Here is a 16,990-nt window from a genome sequence, read left to right on the forward strand (position 1 = left end):
ATAGAACAAAAAAGGAAAATTACAGACCAATCTCCCTCATGAACATAGATGCACAAATTTTGAACAAAATATTGGCAAACAGAATACAAGAATATATCAAAAAGATCATTCACCCTGACCAAGTAGGCTTTATCCCAGAGGTGCAGGGATGGTTCAATATATGCAAATCTATAAATGTAATACATTACATAAACGGGTTGAAGGACAAAAATCACATGATCATCTCATTAGACGCAGAGAAACATTCGATAAAATCCAACATCCCTTCATGATAAAAGTCTTACAGAGACTGGGAATAGAAGGAAGATATCTCAATATAATAAAAGCTATTTATGACAAGCCTACAGCCAACATATTACTAAATGGGGGGAAACTGGAAGCTTTTCCACTAAAATCAGGAAGAAGACAAGGGTGTCCACTGTCCCCACTTTTATTTAATATAGTTCTGGAAGTCTTAGCCATAGCAATAAGGCAAGAGACACACATAAAAGGGAAACAAATTGGAAAGGAAGAGATCAAGTTATCATTATTTGCAGATGACATGATTCTATACATAAAGGACCCTAAAGACTCTACTAGCAAACTGTTAGAGCTGATCAAAGCCTACAGCCATGTAGCAGGATACAAAATAAATATAGAGAAATCGGTAGCTTTCATATATGCTAACAACAAACACACAGAGGATGAAATCAGAGAATCACTGCCATTCACAATTGCATCAAAAAAAAATTAAGTACCTTGGAATAAACCTAAACAAGGGAGTAAAGGATCTCTACAATGAGAACTATAAAACACTCAAGCGAGAAATTCCAGAATACACTAGAAAGTGGAGAAACATCCCTTGTTCCTGGATTGGAAGAATCAATATTGTGAAAATGGCAATATTACCAAAAGCAATCTGCACATTTAATGCAATCCCTATCAAAATTCCAAAGGCATTCTCATGGAAATAGAAAAACCAATCCAAAAATTCATTTGGAATCACAAAAAACCTCGAATATCTAAAATAATACTGAGCAACAAAAATAAGGCTGGTGGTATCACCGTACCTGATTTTAACCTATACTACAGAGTCATAGTAACAAAAACAGCGTGGTACTGGCACAAAAACAGACATGTAGATCAGTGGAACAGAATAGAGGACCTAGATGTAAGTCTGGGTAGCTATAGCCACCTGATAATTTGATTAAAAAAAAAATGGCAAAAATACTCATTGGAGAAAAGACAGCCTCTTTAGCAAATGGTGTTGGGAAAAGTGGATATATATCTGTACAAGGATAAAAATAGATTCTCTTTCTCAATTCACAGGAATTAATTCACAAGAATTAAGTCCAAATGGATTAAAGACCTTAACATCATACCTGAAATTCTGAAACTACTATAGGAAAAAGTAGGGGAATCCCTTCAACATATTGGTCTTGGCAAAGACTTTCTGAATACAACTCCAATTGCTCAGGCAATAAAACCACAGATTAATCACTGGGACCTCATGAAATTACAAAGATTTTGCCCCACAAAGGACACAATGAAAAAAGCAAAGAGGCAACCTACAAAATGGGAAAAAATCTTTGCCAGCTATATATCTGATAGAGGATTAATATCTAGGATATACAAAGAACTCAAAAGGTTAAATAATAAGGAATCAAACAAGCCAATAAAAAAATGGACTATGGAGCTAAATAGAGCATTCTCAAAGGAAGAAATACGAATGGCATATATGCATCTAAAAATGTGTTCTACATCACTAGTCATCAGGGAAATGCAAATTAAAACTACATTGAGATTCCATCTCACTCCTGTCAGATTGGCCACCATCATGGAAACAAATGATCATTAATGTGGGCAGGGATGTGGAAAAAGAGGAAACCTTCTATACTGCTGGTGGGAATGCAATCTGGTCCAGCCATTGTGGAAAACAGTGTGGAGGTTCGTAAAACAGCTAAAGATTGATCTACCATATGACCCAGCTATAGCACTCCTAGACATATATCCTAAGGACTCATCTCATTTCCTTAGAAGTACATGCTCAACCATGTTTATTCCTGCTCAATTTATAATAGCTGGGAAATGGAACCAGCCTAGATGTCCCTCTGATGAATGGATAATGAAGATGTGGCACATTTATACAATTTTGAGTTCTACTCAGTGGTAAAGAAAGTGAAGTTATGAAATTTGCAGAAAAAATGGGCATCTGGAAAGGATTATACTAAGTGAGGTATCCCAGGCCCAGAAAGTCAAGCACCACATGTTCTCTCTCATATGTGGATCATAGCTACAGATGATAGGGCTTCTGCATGAGAAAGGAAATACTTAGTAGCAGAGGCCAATAAGTTAAAAAGGAGATATAAAGGGAAGAGAAAGGAAGGGAGGAGGGTACTTAATAGGTTGGTATTGTATATATGTAAGTACAATGATTGAAATGGGGAGGTAATATGATGAAGAATGGAATTTCAAAGGGGAAAGTTGGGGGGGGAAGGGAGGGTATTACCATGGGATATTTTTTATAATCATGGAAGATATTAATAAAAATTGTGAAAAGCAAAAAAACTTAAAATTAAGAAGATCTCATTAAAATACAGTAAAATAATTTTTTTTAATTTTATTTATTTATTTATTTATTTTAGAGAGACAGACACAGAGAGAAAGACAGACAGAGGGAGAGAGAGAGAGAATGGGCGTGCCAGGGCTTCCAGCCTCTGCAAATGAACTCCAGACGTGTGCGCCCCCTTGTGCATCTGGCTAACATGGGACCTGGGCAACCGAGCCTCGAACCGGGGTCCTTAGGCTTCACAGGCAAGCGCTTAACTGCTAAGCCAACTTTCCAGCCCAAGTAAAATAATTTTAAAAGAGAAAAATCTTATCATATTGTGATGACTTTTATGCCATCTGTTAGCTGGGTATGGTAGAGCTATAATAGTCCCAGTTATTATGATATGATGCAGAGGGATCCTTTGAAACCCCCCTGGGTGACAAAGCCAGAATCTAAAACAGAGAAAACAAGAAGAAAGAAAACAAGAAACAAATATTTCATAAGAAATGTTTAGTGCCAGCCGGGCATGGTGGCACACGCCTTTAATCCCAGTATTCAGGAGGCAGAGTTAGGAGGATCACCATGTGTTCGAGGTCACCCTGAGACTACATAGTGAATTCCAGGTCAGCCTGAGCTAGAGTGAGACCCTACCTCAAAAAACTAAAAACTAAAACAAAAGTCTAGTGCCATAAAGTAATGCACATAGAGGACTAGGGATGTAATTCTGTGGCGGAATGCTTGCCTAGCATGTGTGAGGCCTTAGGTTCAAGCCTCAGCACCATAAACATAATGGATTCACATAGAGCTTTAAAATATTTTTAAATAAAAATACTTTGTGTAAAACTTGTTTTTTAAATTGTTAAGGTCTTTGGAATATATCAAACAGATATTCTTCAACCATACTAGTGTCAACATGACCCTGAACTATATAGAATTATTTATTTAGGGCTGGCTAGCAATGTACTTGACAAAATAGAATTCGTCTTTTGTATACATATATATGAATATATTTTTGTATTTCAGGAGTTATATTACTTATGATATGGATTGTACTCTTGTCACTCTCAGGCAATTCAGCTCTCCCTGGAGGAACTATATTTGGATTGTTAATTATTTCTTATAGTGCCTTCCTTGGGGGAAAACTTTTAGAATTCATTAAAATACCTTTAATGCCTCCACTTCCACCTCTTCTTGGTAAGTATCAGTTCTTTTCTTTATTGACTACAAATCAGAGTATTTTCTATTTCAACTAAATATAATCTAGAATGTTTTCATTTAATATGATCTATATAGCTTTCTTTTAATTATCTACTATACCTATGTGTGTCTAGTACTTTTATAGGTTTTTTTCTCTAGATATAGATTTTTTCAAAATATATTTTTAAATAATTAAAAATATTCAATATTGTCATTTGTATTGCTTTACCAATTTAATTTTCACTAAATTTTAACTGCATTATAGAAAAAGTAATACTTTAAAGAATGTGTATGTCATATAATTGAATACAATTAGGAGACTTAAGAGTATGAGACAGGTACTGTATCTGTGCCTTGCATCCTGTTTATATTTTTGGATACATTGTCTGCTGCTCCCATGTTATCACTATTTCATCATCTTGATTATTATATAACTAGCCAGGTAGGTAGAAGAAAGTTAGCAGAAGAATTTTCTCTTTTAAATAATCAGTACATCTAAATATTCAGTATACTGTCAGCAGAGATGATCTCTGTATGTTATCTCTCACACTGTGTTTATGTCCAAGATACCCTTGCCCCTGATATCTCTTAAGCATTTATTGAATCTGTTCCCTCTTCACAACTTCACAAACTCTGCTCAGGCTGTTTCCAATTTGTGCATAGACTATACAGAGCCTTCTTACTGGTCTCTGTTCCCCAATTTTATCTCTGTCTCATTCACCAAGATGACCACATAGAAAAGAATGACTCACTATCATCTCCTACCTATAATTGCCACAGTGCCTGACTGCCAAAAGGGAGGAATCTTTCCTTGATCTGGCTGCCCCAGCTCATTCTGCCCACTCTCTCCTGGTTCTTAATGTACCAGCCACACTGGATTGCTTGCTCTGCTGCCCTTGGGCATGTCGTGTATAACCTTCATTCTCTTACCCATGCCACTTTCCCTAGTAGCAACCTGCCCTTGTCTTTCTCTCTTGGAAAAATGAACTCAATCACATATACCTTGTTTTTTTTCTTTTCTTTCTTTCTTTCTCTCCTTTCTTTCCTCTGTTTTCAGGGATGTTACTGGCTGGTTTCGTTGTCAGGAATATTCCATTTATCAGTGAACATGTCACTATTCCTAGTACATGGTCTTCAGCTTTAAGAAACTGTGCCCTAACTGTTATCCTAATACATGCTGGGTTTGGAATGGATCCACAGGTAAATTTCCTATATTTTGAGAAAACTCTTTCAAATATTAGAAGATAGCAGGAAATTGAAAGAGGCAAAATTTCTGTTTTAGCTGTTCTCAGTGGAGTCACTCAGATAAAGGACAATGATTTGTAGAAATGATGGCTCCATGCTTTGTAGTTCAAGCAGTACTGTTTCTTAGATAAGAGAAATCACTGTGATAAAATCTCTTATGATGATCATCTTTAATTATCTGCATAGTAGCAAATGTTCCTTGTGTAGCACGTATGCTATTTGGGATGTTTTCTATGGACTACTACTTAATTTTCATTAACAAAAGATCAAGTTACTTTATCAAAGGTTTTTCTTTTTCCCTCCCTGTATTAAAGGTAGATTAAGAATCTCATGGGCTGCTTGCTTGCAAAGTCTGCTGGCCTGTGTTTAATTTCCCAGTAGCCATGTAAAGCCAGATGCACAAAGTGGCACATGTACATAGAATTCATTTGCAGCAGCAAGAGGCCCTGGCATGCTTATACTCTCTTTCTCTTCCTCCTCACAAATAAATAAAAACTATTTTTTTAAAAAAAGAATTTCACATGCTGGAGAGATGGTTTAGCAGTTAAGGCACTCACATGTGAAGCCTAAGGACCCAGGTTCAGATCCCCAGAGCCTGCGTTAGCCAGATAAACACATGCTCACGAGATGGAACACGCATCTGGAATTCTATTGCAGTGGCTAGAGGCCCTGGCATGACAGTTCATTCTCTCTCTTAAATAAAATAAATTTATAAAAGGATTTTAAAAAGAATTTCAAGCCTGGTGAGATGGCTTATCAATTAAGGCACTTGTCTGTAAAGCCTAAAAGACCCAGCTTCAATTCCCCAGTACCCATGTAAGCCAGATACACAAGTTACGCATGCATCTTGAATTCATTTGCAGTGGCTAGAGAGGCCCTGGTGCACCCAATCTCTATATCTGTCTCTTCTTCTTCTTCTTCTCCTCCTCCTCCTCCTCCTCCTCTTTCTCCTCCTCCTCCTTCTTCTTCTTCTCTCTCTCTCTCTCTCTCTCTCTCTCTCTCTCATAAATAAAATAATTTTTTTTAATTTTTAAAAAAGAATGTCAGGACTGGAGAGATGGCTTAGCAATTAAAGTGCTTGCCTGTAAAACCTAAAAGACCCAGATTCAATTCCCCAGTACCCGTGTAAGCCAGATGTACAAGTTGGTCAATGTGCCTAGAATTCATTTGCATTGGCTAGAGAGGCCCTGGTTCACCCTGTCTCTATCTACCTCTTCCCCCGCCCCCACCCTCTTTCTCTCAAATGCAGTATTTTTAAAAGATTTTCACCAGGTATGGTGGTGCATACCTTTAATCCCAGCACTCGGGAAGCAGAGGTGGGAAGATTGCCAAGAGTTCGAGGCCACCCTGAGACTACATAGTGAATTTCAGGTCAGCCTTAGCTAAAGTGAGACCCTACCTCAAAAACCAAAATATAATTTTTTAAAAAGATTTTCAATATTTTTTACTATTAAGTTAAATTTTTGTTGCTGTTGACTGATTAGAAAAAGCTAATAATAGAGTATTAGCATCATACATTGTAGTAGGAAAATTAAGATGGTAACAATAATCATAGAGAAGCAAATCTTTTAAAATTATTATGTAAATACTGCATAAATTGTGAAATTGTTTATAATCCAATCTATGACAATTTATAAAATGAGCTCTAGTCAAAGTTTCTAGCCTAGTGGGACAGTCTGGCCAAATGAGACTCAGTTTAGTAAGTGTTATTAATCAAAAAAGATGCTCTGCTACAATGTTTGCTCAAATAATTTTGTTGGTCTTTGTAAGCTTATCTAAATATGACCTTTGATATTTCAGGCTTTGAAGCATTTGAAGGGAGTTTGTTTAAGATTGTCTTTCGGCCCATGCATCATTGAGGCGTGTTCAGCTGCTGTTTTCTCACACTACATTATGAAGTTTCCTTGGCAATGGGGATTTCTCTTAGGGTAATTGTTTTTCTCCACCCCATGAAAATGTGCAGTTAAGACTGATTCAGAGTAATGTATAGAAAAGTTCTTCATTGCAATTATTTTCACAAGGTAGAAGTTGTGGCTCAGTGATACAGCACTTACTTGCATCCACAAGACCCTTTGTTCAATCCCCTGAACTGACAAAGGGAAGAAAGGAAAGAAGGAAGGAAGGAAGAGGTGGAAGGAGGAGCAGAGGGAGGGAAGAAAGAAGGAAAATTCTTTTCACAATGGTGAGTAGGAATCCTTGAAAATTAGTTGATCAAAAGCAGAACAATGTCCCCAAATGCCAAATCCAGCTGGACATAGTGACATACACTTTTAGCCCAACACTTGGGAGACTGAGGCAGGAGAATCTTTAATTCAAGGCCAAGCTGAGCTATGTAACATGATGCTATCTCAAAAAAAAAAAATTAAAAGACAAAGAACATATCTACTATGTCCATGACAAACATTCATAGTTCCTAAGTGTATAGTGTCAAGATAATCTACTTCCTCAGTTTATTCATTTTCTTCTGTGTTGTGTGTCTTCCTCATACACTACTGCTTGTATGTATGTATGATGCATGTATGTGTATAAGAGAGATTTTTTAAATAGGTATGTAAGTAAAAACTCTCATTTTAAGATAATTAAAAATAAACAACTTTTTCTCTCGATTTAATCCCATAACTATTTTTGCCATTATCCAATTCCCTTATGTCCAAATTCTTCAAACCTGACCTCAGGGTCTCCCACTCCTGATTTCTCCTTGGTTTTCAGTTCATTAACTTTTTTGTTGTTGTGTTCTAGGTCGGGTCTCAATTTTCAACTCAGGCTGACCTGGAACTCACTCTGTAGCTCCAGGCTGGCCTTGAACTCACAGTGATCCACCTACCTCTACCTCCCAAGTGCTGATATTAAAGGCATGCACCATCATGCCCAGTGAATTTCTAAACTTATGCCTCCATTTATCCATTTCAGTGAAATTTGTTGGAAACCCCATCAATTTCATATGGTGTGTGTGTGTGTGTGTGTGTGTGTGTGTGTGTGTGTGTGTGTGTATTCAGTGCTGGGGATCAAACTCAGTTCTTCAGCACTATGAGCTAAGCAGCCTATCACTAAACTACATCCCGTGCCCATATTTGTCTTTTAAAAAATTAAAACTTGGTTAGCCGGGTGTGGTGGCAAACACTTTTTTTTTTTTTTTTTACACAAAAGGGTATAGTTTATTGTACTACTGATGTTGTTCATACCACGAGTCTTGTCGTGACTTCCATCCTGGTTATTGTAGAAATACATAGCTTCCTATATGAATTTTTAAAAATATTTTATTTTATTTTTTATCTTTTCACAATTTTTATTAACATTTTCCATGATTATAAAAAACATCCCATGGTAATACCCTCCCCCCCTGCACTTTCCCCTTTGAAATTCCATTCTCCATCATATTACCTCCACATCTCAATCATTCTACTTACATATATACAATACCAACCTATTAAGTACCCTCCCAGCACTTTAATCCCAGCACTGGAGAGACAGAGGTAGGAGGATCGCCATGATTTGAGGCCACCCTGAGGCATAGTGAATTCCACGTCAGCCTGACCTAGAGTGAAACCCTACCTCAAACCCCTCCCCCCAAAAAAAAAACTAAAACTTGGGATGGGGAGATGGCTAGTGCTTAAAGCACTTGCCTGCAAAGCCAAAGGACCTAGGTTCAATTCCCCAGGTCCCCTGGCACACCCATTCTCTCTGTATCTGCCTCCTTCTCTCTCTCTCTCTCTCTCTCTCTCTCTCTCTTTCTACTTCTCTCTCAAATAAATAAGTAAAAATAAATAAAATAAAGTAAAACTTTACAGATCCAAGTGAACTTCCCTCTGATTATGCCTTCAGTATATAAAATGGTAGGAGCTCCAGGTCCTACACAGTGATCATGTTTATTGACTGTTAGCATTTCTAGAGACTGTTGGGTGGACCTGTTGTGGAGTTAGCATACATTCCTCTGACAACTACTGACAATGAGCATTGTTTCTTATGCAAGCATCCTTGGTGCATCTTTATATTGGACAGACACCAGTCCTCTTTGATTTGGAGCCCACCTTTTATAACTTAATTGGTTCTTTTTTTTTTCCTTATCTTAATTTTTAAATTGTTTTATTATTAAAAATTTCCATGATTGTAAATAGTATCCCATGGCAATGCCCTCTCTCCTCCCACTTTCTACTTTGAAACTCCATTCTCCATCATATCCCCTCTTCCTCTCAATCAGTCTATCTTTTATTTTGATTCAAACCCAATCCCACTGATGGTAAGGGTCAGCATATGACTTTGTGAAAATGAGGAAACAGTTCAGTTTGTAACAGTGTAATTCAAGGAAATTTTCTTCCTATCTTCTGTAACAGTTCTCTCCATTAAATATAGGAATAAGGATAGAGAGATGACTCAGCTATTAAAGGCTTTTGCTTGAGTTCAGTTCTCCAGTACCTACATAAAGCTAGATGCACAAAGTCGTGATGTGTCTGAGGTTTGTTTGCAGTGGCAGGAGGCTCTGGTGGACTCATACTTTTACTCACTTTCTCAAATAAATTAAATAAATAGACATAGGAATAGTTTAAGTATTTTTTTTCTCATTTTGACTTTTCTTTAACATTCTAATGATTTCACATTCCCTCTTTAAACTATTGATATTCAAATACATAATTCATTTCTAATAGTTTCCTTTAACCATCAGAGGCACTGTGATAGTTTGAATGTATGGCCCTGTTGTAGTTACTTTCACATTGCTAGCAAAAAGTACTGAACCAAAAGCAGCTGATGGTAGGAAAGTTATTTATTTTGCCTTATAGACTTGAGGGGAAACGTCATGATAGCAGGGGAAACCTTGCATGAGCAGAAGCTGGACACCTCCTGGCCAACATCAGGTGGACAACAGCAGCAAGAAAGTGTGACAAACACTGGCCAAGGGCAGCTTGTTGTAACACCCATAAACCTGCTCCCAACAACACACCTCCAACAACATTCCAATTCCCAAATTGCCATCAGCTGGGGATCAAGCATAAAAAACATAAGTTTATGGGAAACACCTGAATCAAACTACCACAGACCTCATAGACTCAGATGTTTTATTAAAATTGAACTTGCAAGCCAGATACACAGGATGGTGCATGTGTTTGGAATTCATTTGCTGTGGCCAAAGGCCCTTTCATGCCCATTCTCTATCTACCAGCTATGTAATCTATCTATTGTCTATATCTGCTTCTTTGCCTCTCTGTCAAATAAATAATAAAGTAAAATTTTAAAACATTGAGCTTGTAACATGAGCCCCCAGCAGGCAGATCTGTGTTATGGGGTGCATATCACTGGGGGTAGGTATCGTCAGCTTGCTCGGGGGTTACTGCTTCTTGGTGTTGGAGTTGGTGTTTGCTTGCTGCAGTTGTGTCTGTCTACTTGGATCTATGAAAAGGAACCAGATTCTTCCACCATTGATGGGGTTCCCCTGCAATGTAAGCCTGAAATAAACCCCTTTACTCACAGAAGCTGTATCCAGTTGAATGTTTGTCCCAGCAAGGAGGAGCTGATTGCAGCAGGTACCAAACAAGTTCTATAAGTGGTATTATCACATGAGAGTTGAGGGTCCTGTCTCATGAAACAAAGGTGGATGCCCAGTTCTCAAACACCAACAATGTCCATCTGAAATTTTTGTTAGTGTTTTATTTTATACCTTATAATGCAACAATGAATGGACATATTTTTATTGTTTTTTTTTTTCTTTGAGATAGTGTCTTGCCCAGGCCAACCTGGAATTCACTATGTAGTCTTAGGGTGGCCTCAGACTCATGGCGATCCTCCTACCTCTGCTTCCCAAGTGCTGGGATTAAAAGTGTGTGCCACCACACCCTGCTGAATGGACATTTTAAAGTATTTGCTAAATTTTACACGTGCTTCTATATACTTTATACATGTTATAATCCTCAGGATGATTTTATTCTGACATTATTCCAGTTTTACAAATTTTTAAACTTAGGTATAGAATGGTTACATAATTTACTTAGAGCCTCACAGCCTGAAGTGACTGTAATTACCTTGTAGTTTGACTCCAGGCCTTACATTTCCATGTGATTGGACAGGTAGTATATATTTCACATTTAAAATAAAAATAATGTGTCAAGTATGAATAAGGAAGTTTAGTCAGCAAGTATACCAAATAGTTGAAATACTATTTGAGAAAAATAAGATACAACTTTTGCTCTGCAAAGTAAATGTCAAATGAACTAAAGACTTTAACATAAAACATCCACTTTTAAAAGGTAAAAAATTGAACCTGGGTCCTTTGTCTGTGCAGAGAAACACCTTAACTGCTAAGCCATCTCTCCAGATACACACACACACAAACACACACACACACACACACACACACACACACACACACATTTGTTTGGTGTTCGCTTTTTCCGAGATTTTATAAGATATGAATACTTACTTGTTTCAAAAAAATAGAGATATTTCACAACTAATTTAGTGAGAATATTTGAATTAAAAAAATTTCATATATCAAATGTTTTATTATTTTTATCTATACCTGGTTAATAATGTTTTTATACTTATTTGATCTGTTTCTTCTAATGTTTAGTATCCAGAAATATATGACCCATTTGCTATTTGTATTTCAGAATCTAGTTTATTATGTCAATGGCTACTATCTCATTTTATTGACCTTTTTTTTTTTTTTTTTTTTGGTTTTTCGAGGTAGGGTCTCACTCTAGCCCAGGCTGACCTGGAATTCACTATGGAGTCCCAGGGTGGCCTCAAACTCATGGTGATCCTCCCACCTCTGCATCTCAAGTGCTGGGATTAAAGGTGTGCACCACCACGCCCAGCTCCATTTTATTGACTTTTTAAAGAATCTCATGCTCTACTGACTGAGCCAGCCAGGCAGCCATGTGTGTGTATGTATGTGTGTGTGTGTATTTAAAACAAACCCAGAAAGCTTACAACAGTGCTGTACAGAAGCAGTATTTGAGTCTGATATGGTGGCACACACCTTTAATCCCAGCAGTTGAGATGCAGAGGTAGGAGGATCACCGTGAGTTTGAGGCCACCCTGAGACTCCATAGTGAATTCCAGGTCAGCCTGAACTACCTTGAAAGACAAAAAGAAAAGAGAGAGAAAGAAAGAAGAAAGGAAGGGAGGGAGGGGAAGGAAAAGGAAGGGAAAGAAAAGGGGAATGGAAAGGAAAAAGGAGAGGAAAAGAAAGGAAGCAGTATCTGTTTTAGAATATCACTTAGAAATATGGGGCTGGAGAAATGGCTTAGTGGTTAAGCCTAAGGATCCTGGTTCGGTTCAACAGGACCCACATAAGCCAGATGCATAAGGGAGCACATGCATCTGGAGTTCATTTGCAGTGGCTGGAGGCCGTGGTGTGCCCATTCTCTCTTTCTGCCTCTTCCTCTCTCTCAAATAAATAAATAAAATATTTTTTAAAAAAGAAATATGAGGGGCTGGAGAGATGGCTTAGCGGTTAAGCGCTTGCCTGTGAAGCCTAAGGACCCCGGTTCGAGGCTCGGTTCTCCAGGTCCCACGTTAGCCAGATGCACAAGGGGGCGCACGCGTCTGGAGTTCGTTTGCAGAGGTTGGAGGCCCTGGCGCGCCCATTCTCTCTCTCTCCCTGTATCTGTCTTTCTCTCTATGTCTGTCGCTCTCAAATAAGTAAATAAAAAATTAAAAAAAAAAAAAAAGAAATATGAAGCTAGAGAAGTGGCTTAGTGGTTAAGATACTTGCCTATGAAGCCTCAGGACCAAGGATCGATTCTCTAGGTCCCATGTAAGCCAGATGCACGTGGTGGTGCATCTGTCTAGAGTTCGTTTGCAGTGGCTAGAGGCCCTGGTGCACCCATTCTCTCTCTCTCTCATAAATAAATAAGAATTTTTTAAAAAGGAAATATGAGACAAGAGCAGGAGGGATGGCTTAGCAGTTAAGGCACTTGCCTGGAAAGCCAAAGGACCCAGGTTTGATTCTCTAGGACCAACATAAGCCAGATGCACAAGATAGCTCATGTGCCATGTATCTGGAGGCCCTGGCATACCCATTCTATCTGTCTCTCTATGTGTCTCTGTCTCTGTCTCTCTCTATTAAATAAAATTTAAAAAAGAAATATAAGAATAATTTAATCATAGATTTTCAGTTTAGTTCTTTTCAAATTTCAGAATTAAGCCAGACATGGTGGTACATGCCTTTAATCCCAGCACTTGGGAGGCAGAAGTAGGAGGATCACTGTGAGTTCGAGGCCACCCTAAGACAACATAGTGAATTCCAGGTCAGCCTGGGCTAGAGTGAGACTCTGCCTTAAAAAAACAAAACTCAGGGCTGGAGAGATGGCTTAGCGGTTAAGCACTTGCCTGTCAAGCCTAAGGACCACGGTTAGAGGCTGGATTCCCCAGGACCTATGTTAGCCTGATGCGCAAGGGGCGCACGCATCTGGAGGTTCTTTGCAGTGGCTAGAGGCCCTGGCATGCCCATTTTCTATCTATCTATCTGCCTGTTTGTCTCTCTGTCTGTCGCTCTAAAATAAATTTTTTAAAAAATTCAGAATTATATTTTTGCTGCTGTTGTATTAAAATGTTTTTTAAATTTTACCTTGAGGTCTGGAGAGATGACACAGCAGTTAAGGCACTTTCCTGCAAAGCCTAATGATCTGAGTTTGATTTCCCAGTACCCACGTAGAGCAATATGCACAGAGTGGCACATGCATCTGGAACTCATTTGTAGGGGCTAGAGGCCCTGGTACACCTCTCTCTCTCTCTCTCTCTCTCTCTCTCTCTCTCTGCCAGGCATGGTGGCACATGCCTTTAATTCAAGCACTTGAGAGGCGGAGGTAGGAAAATCACTGTGAGTTCAAGGCCATAGTGAATTCCAGGTCATCCTTGAGCTAGAGTGAGACCCTACCTCAAAAAGCAAAAACAAGCCAGGTGTGGTGCTGCATGCTTTTAATCTCAGCACTTGGGAGGCAGAGGTAGGAGGATTGCTGTGAGTTTGAGGCTAGCCTGAAAGTACATAGTAAATTCCAGGTCAGGAATTCCTGGGCTAGAGAGAAACCTTACCTCAAAAAACAAAAAATAAATAAATAAATTTACCTTGAAATAGAGATGAGGGTTATTTGGTCAAGATGGGCATTAAATCTAGGGTCTTGTGGTAGTTTGAATAGATGGCCTCAATATATTCAGTGTTTTATTAGTTTGGAGTTTGGACCTGCAGCCACCTGGCTGGAGGAGGTGTCACTGGGCAGATCTTAAGGTGTGGTAGTAGGTTTGAAATTCCAATCTAAAGATATGCCAAGTGCCTAGTTCCACCTGGAGTTCCTGAAATGTACTGTGGCGTTTGGCTTTGGGTTTGTGGCCTGCCTTCCCCCCACCCCCGCACCCTCCTTGGTCCTGTGAAAGCAGGCCAGCTTCTTCTGCCATTATAGAACTTGCCCTGGATCTGTAAACTTCAATAAATCCCTTCCTCCATAACTGTGCCTAGTCTGGAAGTTCATCTCAGTGAACTTGAACCTGTCTGCTACAGGCCCCATGTAGTCTATGCAAGTGTTCTACCACTGACCTATAGCCCTAACAAAATTTTAAATGTGCATAGTATGTTTATATTCTCCATAAGAATCATAAAGTTAATCAATTTACCAAAAACTGAAGGTGTGTTAGGCAGGGTTCTCTAGAGGAACATAGCATAGAGAATATAAATATATTATAAAGAGCATCTGTTAGATTTGTTACATAATGCAGGCTGGGTAGTCCAATAATGGCTCTCTACACACTGGAGAGGCAGAGAACCTAGTAGCTTCTCAGTAGCACCATTCTGGTGCTAAAAGCATGGAAGACTCCTAGAGAGTCCCTTGCATTCAGTCCATGTTGGAAGGCTGAAGAAAGTAGAGTCTGCTGTCAGCAAAGGGTGGTAGCAGCAGCAGGAAAGTTTTACCATAAATCTTGATGTTTTCCAAACAAAACTTGTCACCTTCATGACCTCCAAAGTATCACTGATAGTCATAGCCTTTATGTTTCCATATAATTTAGAATAAATTTGTCAGTTTCTACGAAAAAATATTTGGAAGGTAGAAACTCATTTTCCCAGTGCTTACGCATAATTTGGGAAAACAGAATAAAATTTAAAGCATGTTTTCTCTTTCTTCTGTTCTTTCATATAGTCTCTCATCAATGGATATAATGTGGATTTTTTTATTTTTTTATATTTATTTTTAATTATTTGGGAACGACAGACAGAGAGAGAAAGAGGCAAATAGATAGATAGAGAATGGGTGTGCCAGGGCCTCTAGCCACTGCAAACGAACTCCAGACACATGCACCCCCTTGTGCATCTGGCTAACATGGGTCCTGGGGAATCTATCCTCGAACCGGGGTCCTTAAGCTTCACAGGCAAGTGCTTAACCGCTAAGCCATCTCTCCAGCCCAATTTTTGTTTATTTTTATTTATTTATTTGAAAGCACCAGACACACAGAGAGAAATAGGCACATGGAGAGAGAGAGAGAGAGAATGAGGGCACCAGGGCCTCCGGCCACTGCAAACGAACTCCAGATGTGTGCGCATCTTTGTGCATCTGGCTAAGGTGGGTCCTGGAGAATCGAGCCTTGAACCTGGGGTCCTTAGGCTTCACAGGCAAGTGCTTAACCACTAAACCATCTCTCCAGCCCTAATCTGGATTTTTAATCCATGGTTATTTTAAGTTTTCTCCATGCTAACACTTCTGCGGGGTTATCATGAAGTTTTGGTTTTCATCTTTGTTCCTTATATTTATACTAATTCCAGCAAATATTTGTGTAATGCTTGTGAATCCAGGCATTCAGTGAAGTATTGTTATTTATTTAATCCTTATAACATCCCTGCAAAATAATAATATTGTCCTCCTCTTTACATATAAATATATAGGATAGAATGGCAACTTCTTTTTTAAGATATGTTGTATTTTTTTTATTTGAGAGCAAGAGAAAGAGACAGAGACAGCTATAGAGAGAAAATGGGTGCACCAGGGCCTCTAGCCACTGTAAGCGAACTTCAGTTGCATGCACTACCTTTTGAAATGGTCTTTACATGGATACTAAGAAATTGAACTTAGGTTCTTGGCCTTGCAGGCAAGTGCCTTAAACACTAAGCCATCTTTCCAGCCCCAAAATAGCAAATTCTATTTAGTCGTCCAGCTTTAATTAAGTCTGTAGCTACACCCAAATACCTACATATTTTTTACATTTTGAAAGTGGGTTGTTGCAATGTAAGAACTATACTTAGAACATTATGGGTTCAGTGTATTTTGAATTCAATATCCTTTCAATTATTTGGAGAACACTGATAGTTACTCTAAAGTCATATTCTGGTTGTTCTCATTATACAATGCCCCCTTCCTCACAGACATTTTTCTATGTAATGAACATAATCCTTTAATTCAAAGTGTTAGCTTTCCTTCAAATTTTCATGACACTTTAATAGGTGCCAATGGGTGCTTATTTGCATATTTAAGACTTTTAATGACTGGAGATGACTGTCTGTACTACTGGTACAAAGGCCAATTTTATTACCAAGCAAGGAATCTTGTTTCCCAGAAGCAAAGTCTGAGATCGGGACTCTAATGCAAGTCATATGTTAGAAGCTCTCAGAAGAAAACTCTTAGTGAAGGAAGTCAGATAACACTTGGGAACATCTACTTTTCTACCATTAAATTTCCTTGGAGCACTTTTAAATTTTCTAGCGCAGCAGAGATAGTGCAGCAAATGGTGGCATCAGAAGTTTCAAGCTCTCCTTCAACTAGAGAAACACCACCTTAATAGCAGCATATGGAACACACTGCCTTGTATAACCCTAGGTGTAAGAATAGAGGTTAGAGGACCCAAAGCAAATGCAAAACTAAGAAGAAGTGAATGAGAGAGCGTAGGAAAATCTGATGTTTTTAACCACTACACCTCTTCACCTCTCTGCACAGCTTGGAACGATGGTGGGGGAATACTCACCTTCCAGTGTCTTCCTTAAGAGGAAAAGAAGAGTGAATATGAGACCTATGTTTTGGTTTTTCAGGGAACATGCAAGAGACT

General features: G+C 38.6%; 1 protein-coding gene across 1 annotated transcript in view; it reads left to right on the forward strand.

Annotated features, from left to right (window-relative positions):
* Slc9b1 (solute carrier family 9 member B1) overlaps window positions 1-16,990 on the forward strand; it is a 49,046-nt gene that overhangs the window by 12,080 nt on the left and 19,976 nt on the right. Inside the window, exons 3-5 of the mRNA XM_045143529.1 lie at window positions 3,554-3,724; window positions 4,785-4,927; window positions 6,773-6,900. Coding sequence (XP_044999464.1) covers window positions 3,554-3,724; window positions 4,785-4,927; window positions 6,773-6,900 — 442 coding nt within the window. The remainder of the gene's footprint in view (window positions 1-3,553; window positions 3,725-4,784; window positions 4,928-6,772; window positions 6,901-16,990) is intronic.

This window comes from Jaculus jaculus, chromosome 2 (assembly GCF_020740685.1).
Source record: "Jaculus jaculus isolate mJacJac1 chromosome 2, mJacJac1.mat.Y.cur, whole genome shotgun sequence".
In the NCBI taxonomy this organism is placed as follows: Eukaryota; Metazoa; Chordata; class Mammalia; order Rodentia; family Dipodidae; genus Jaculus; species Jaculus jaculus.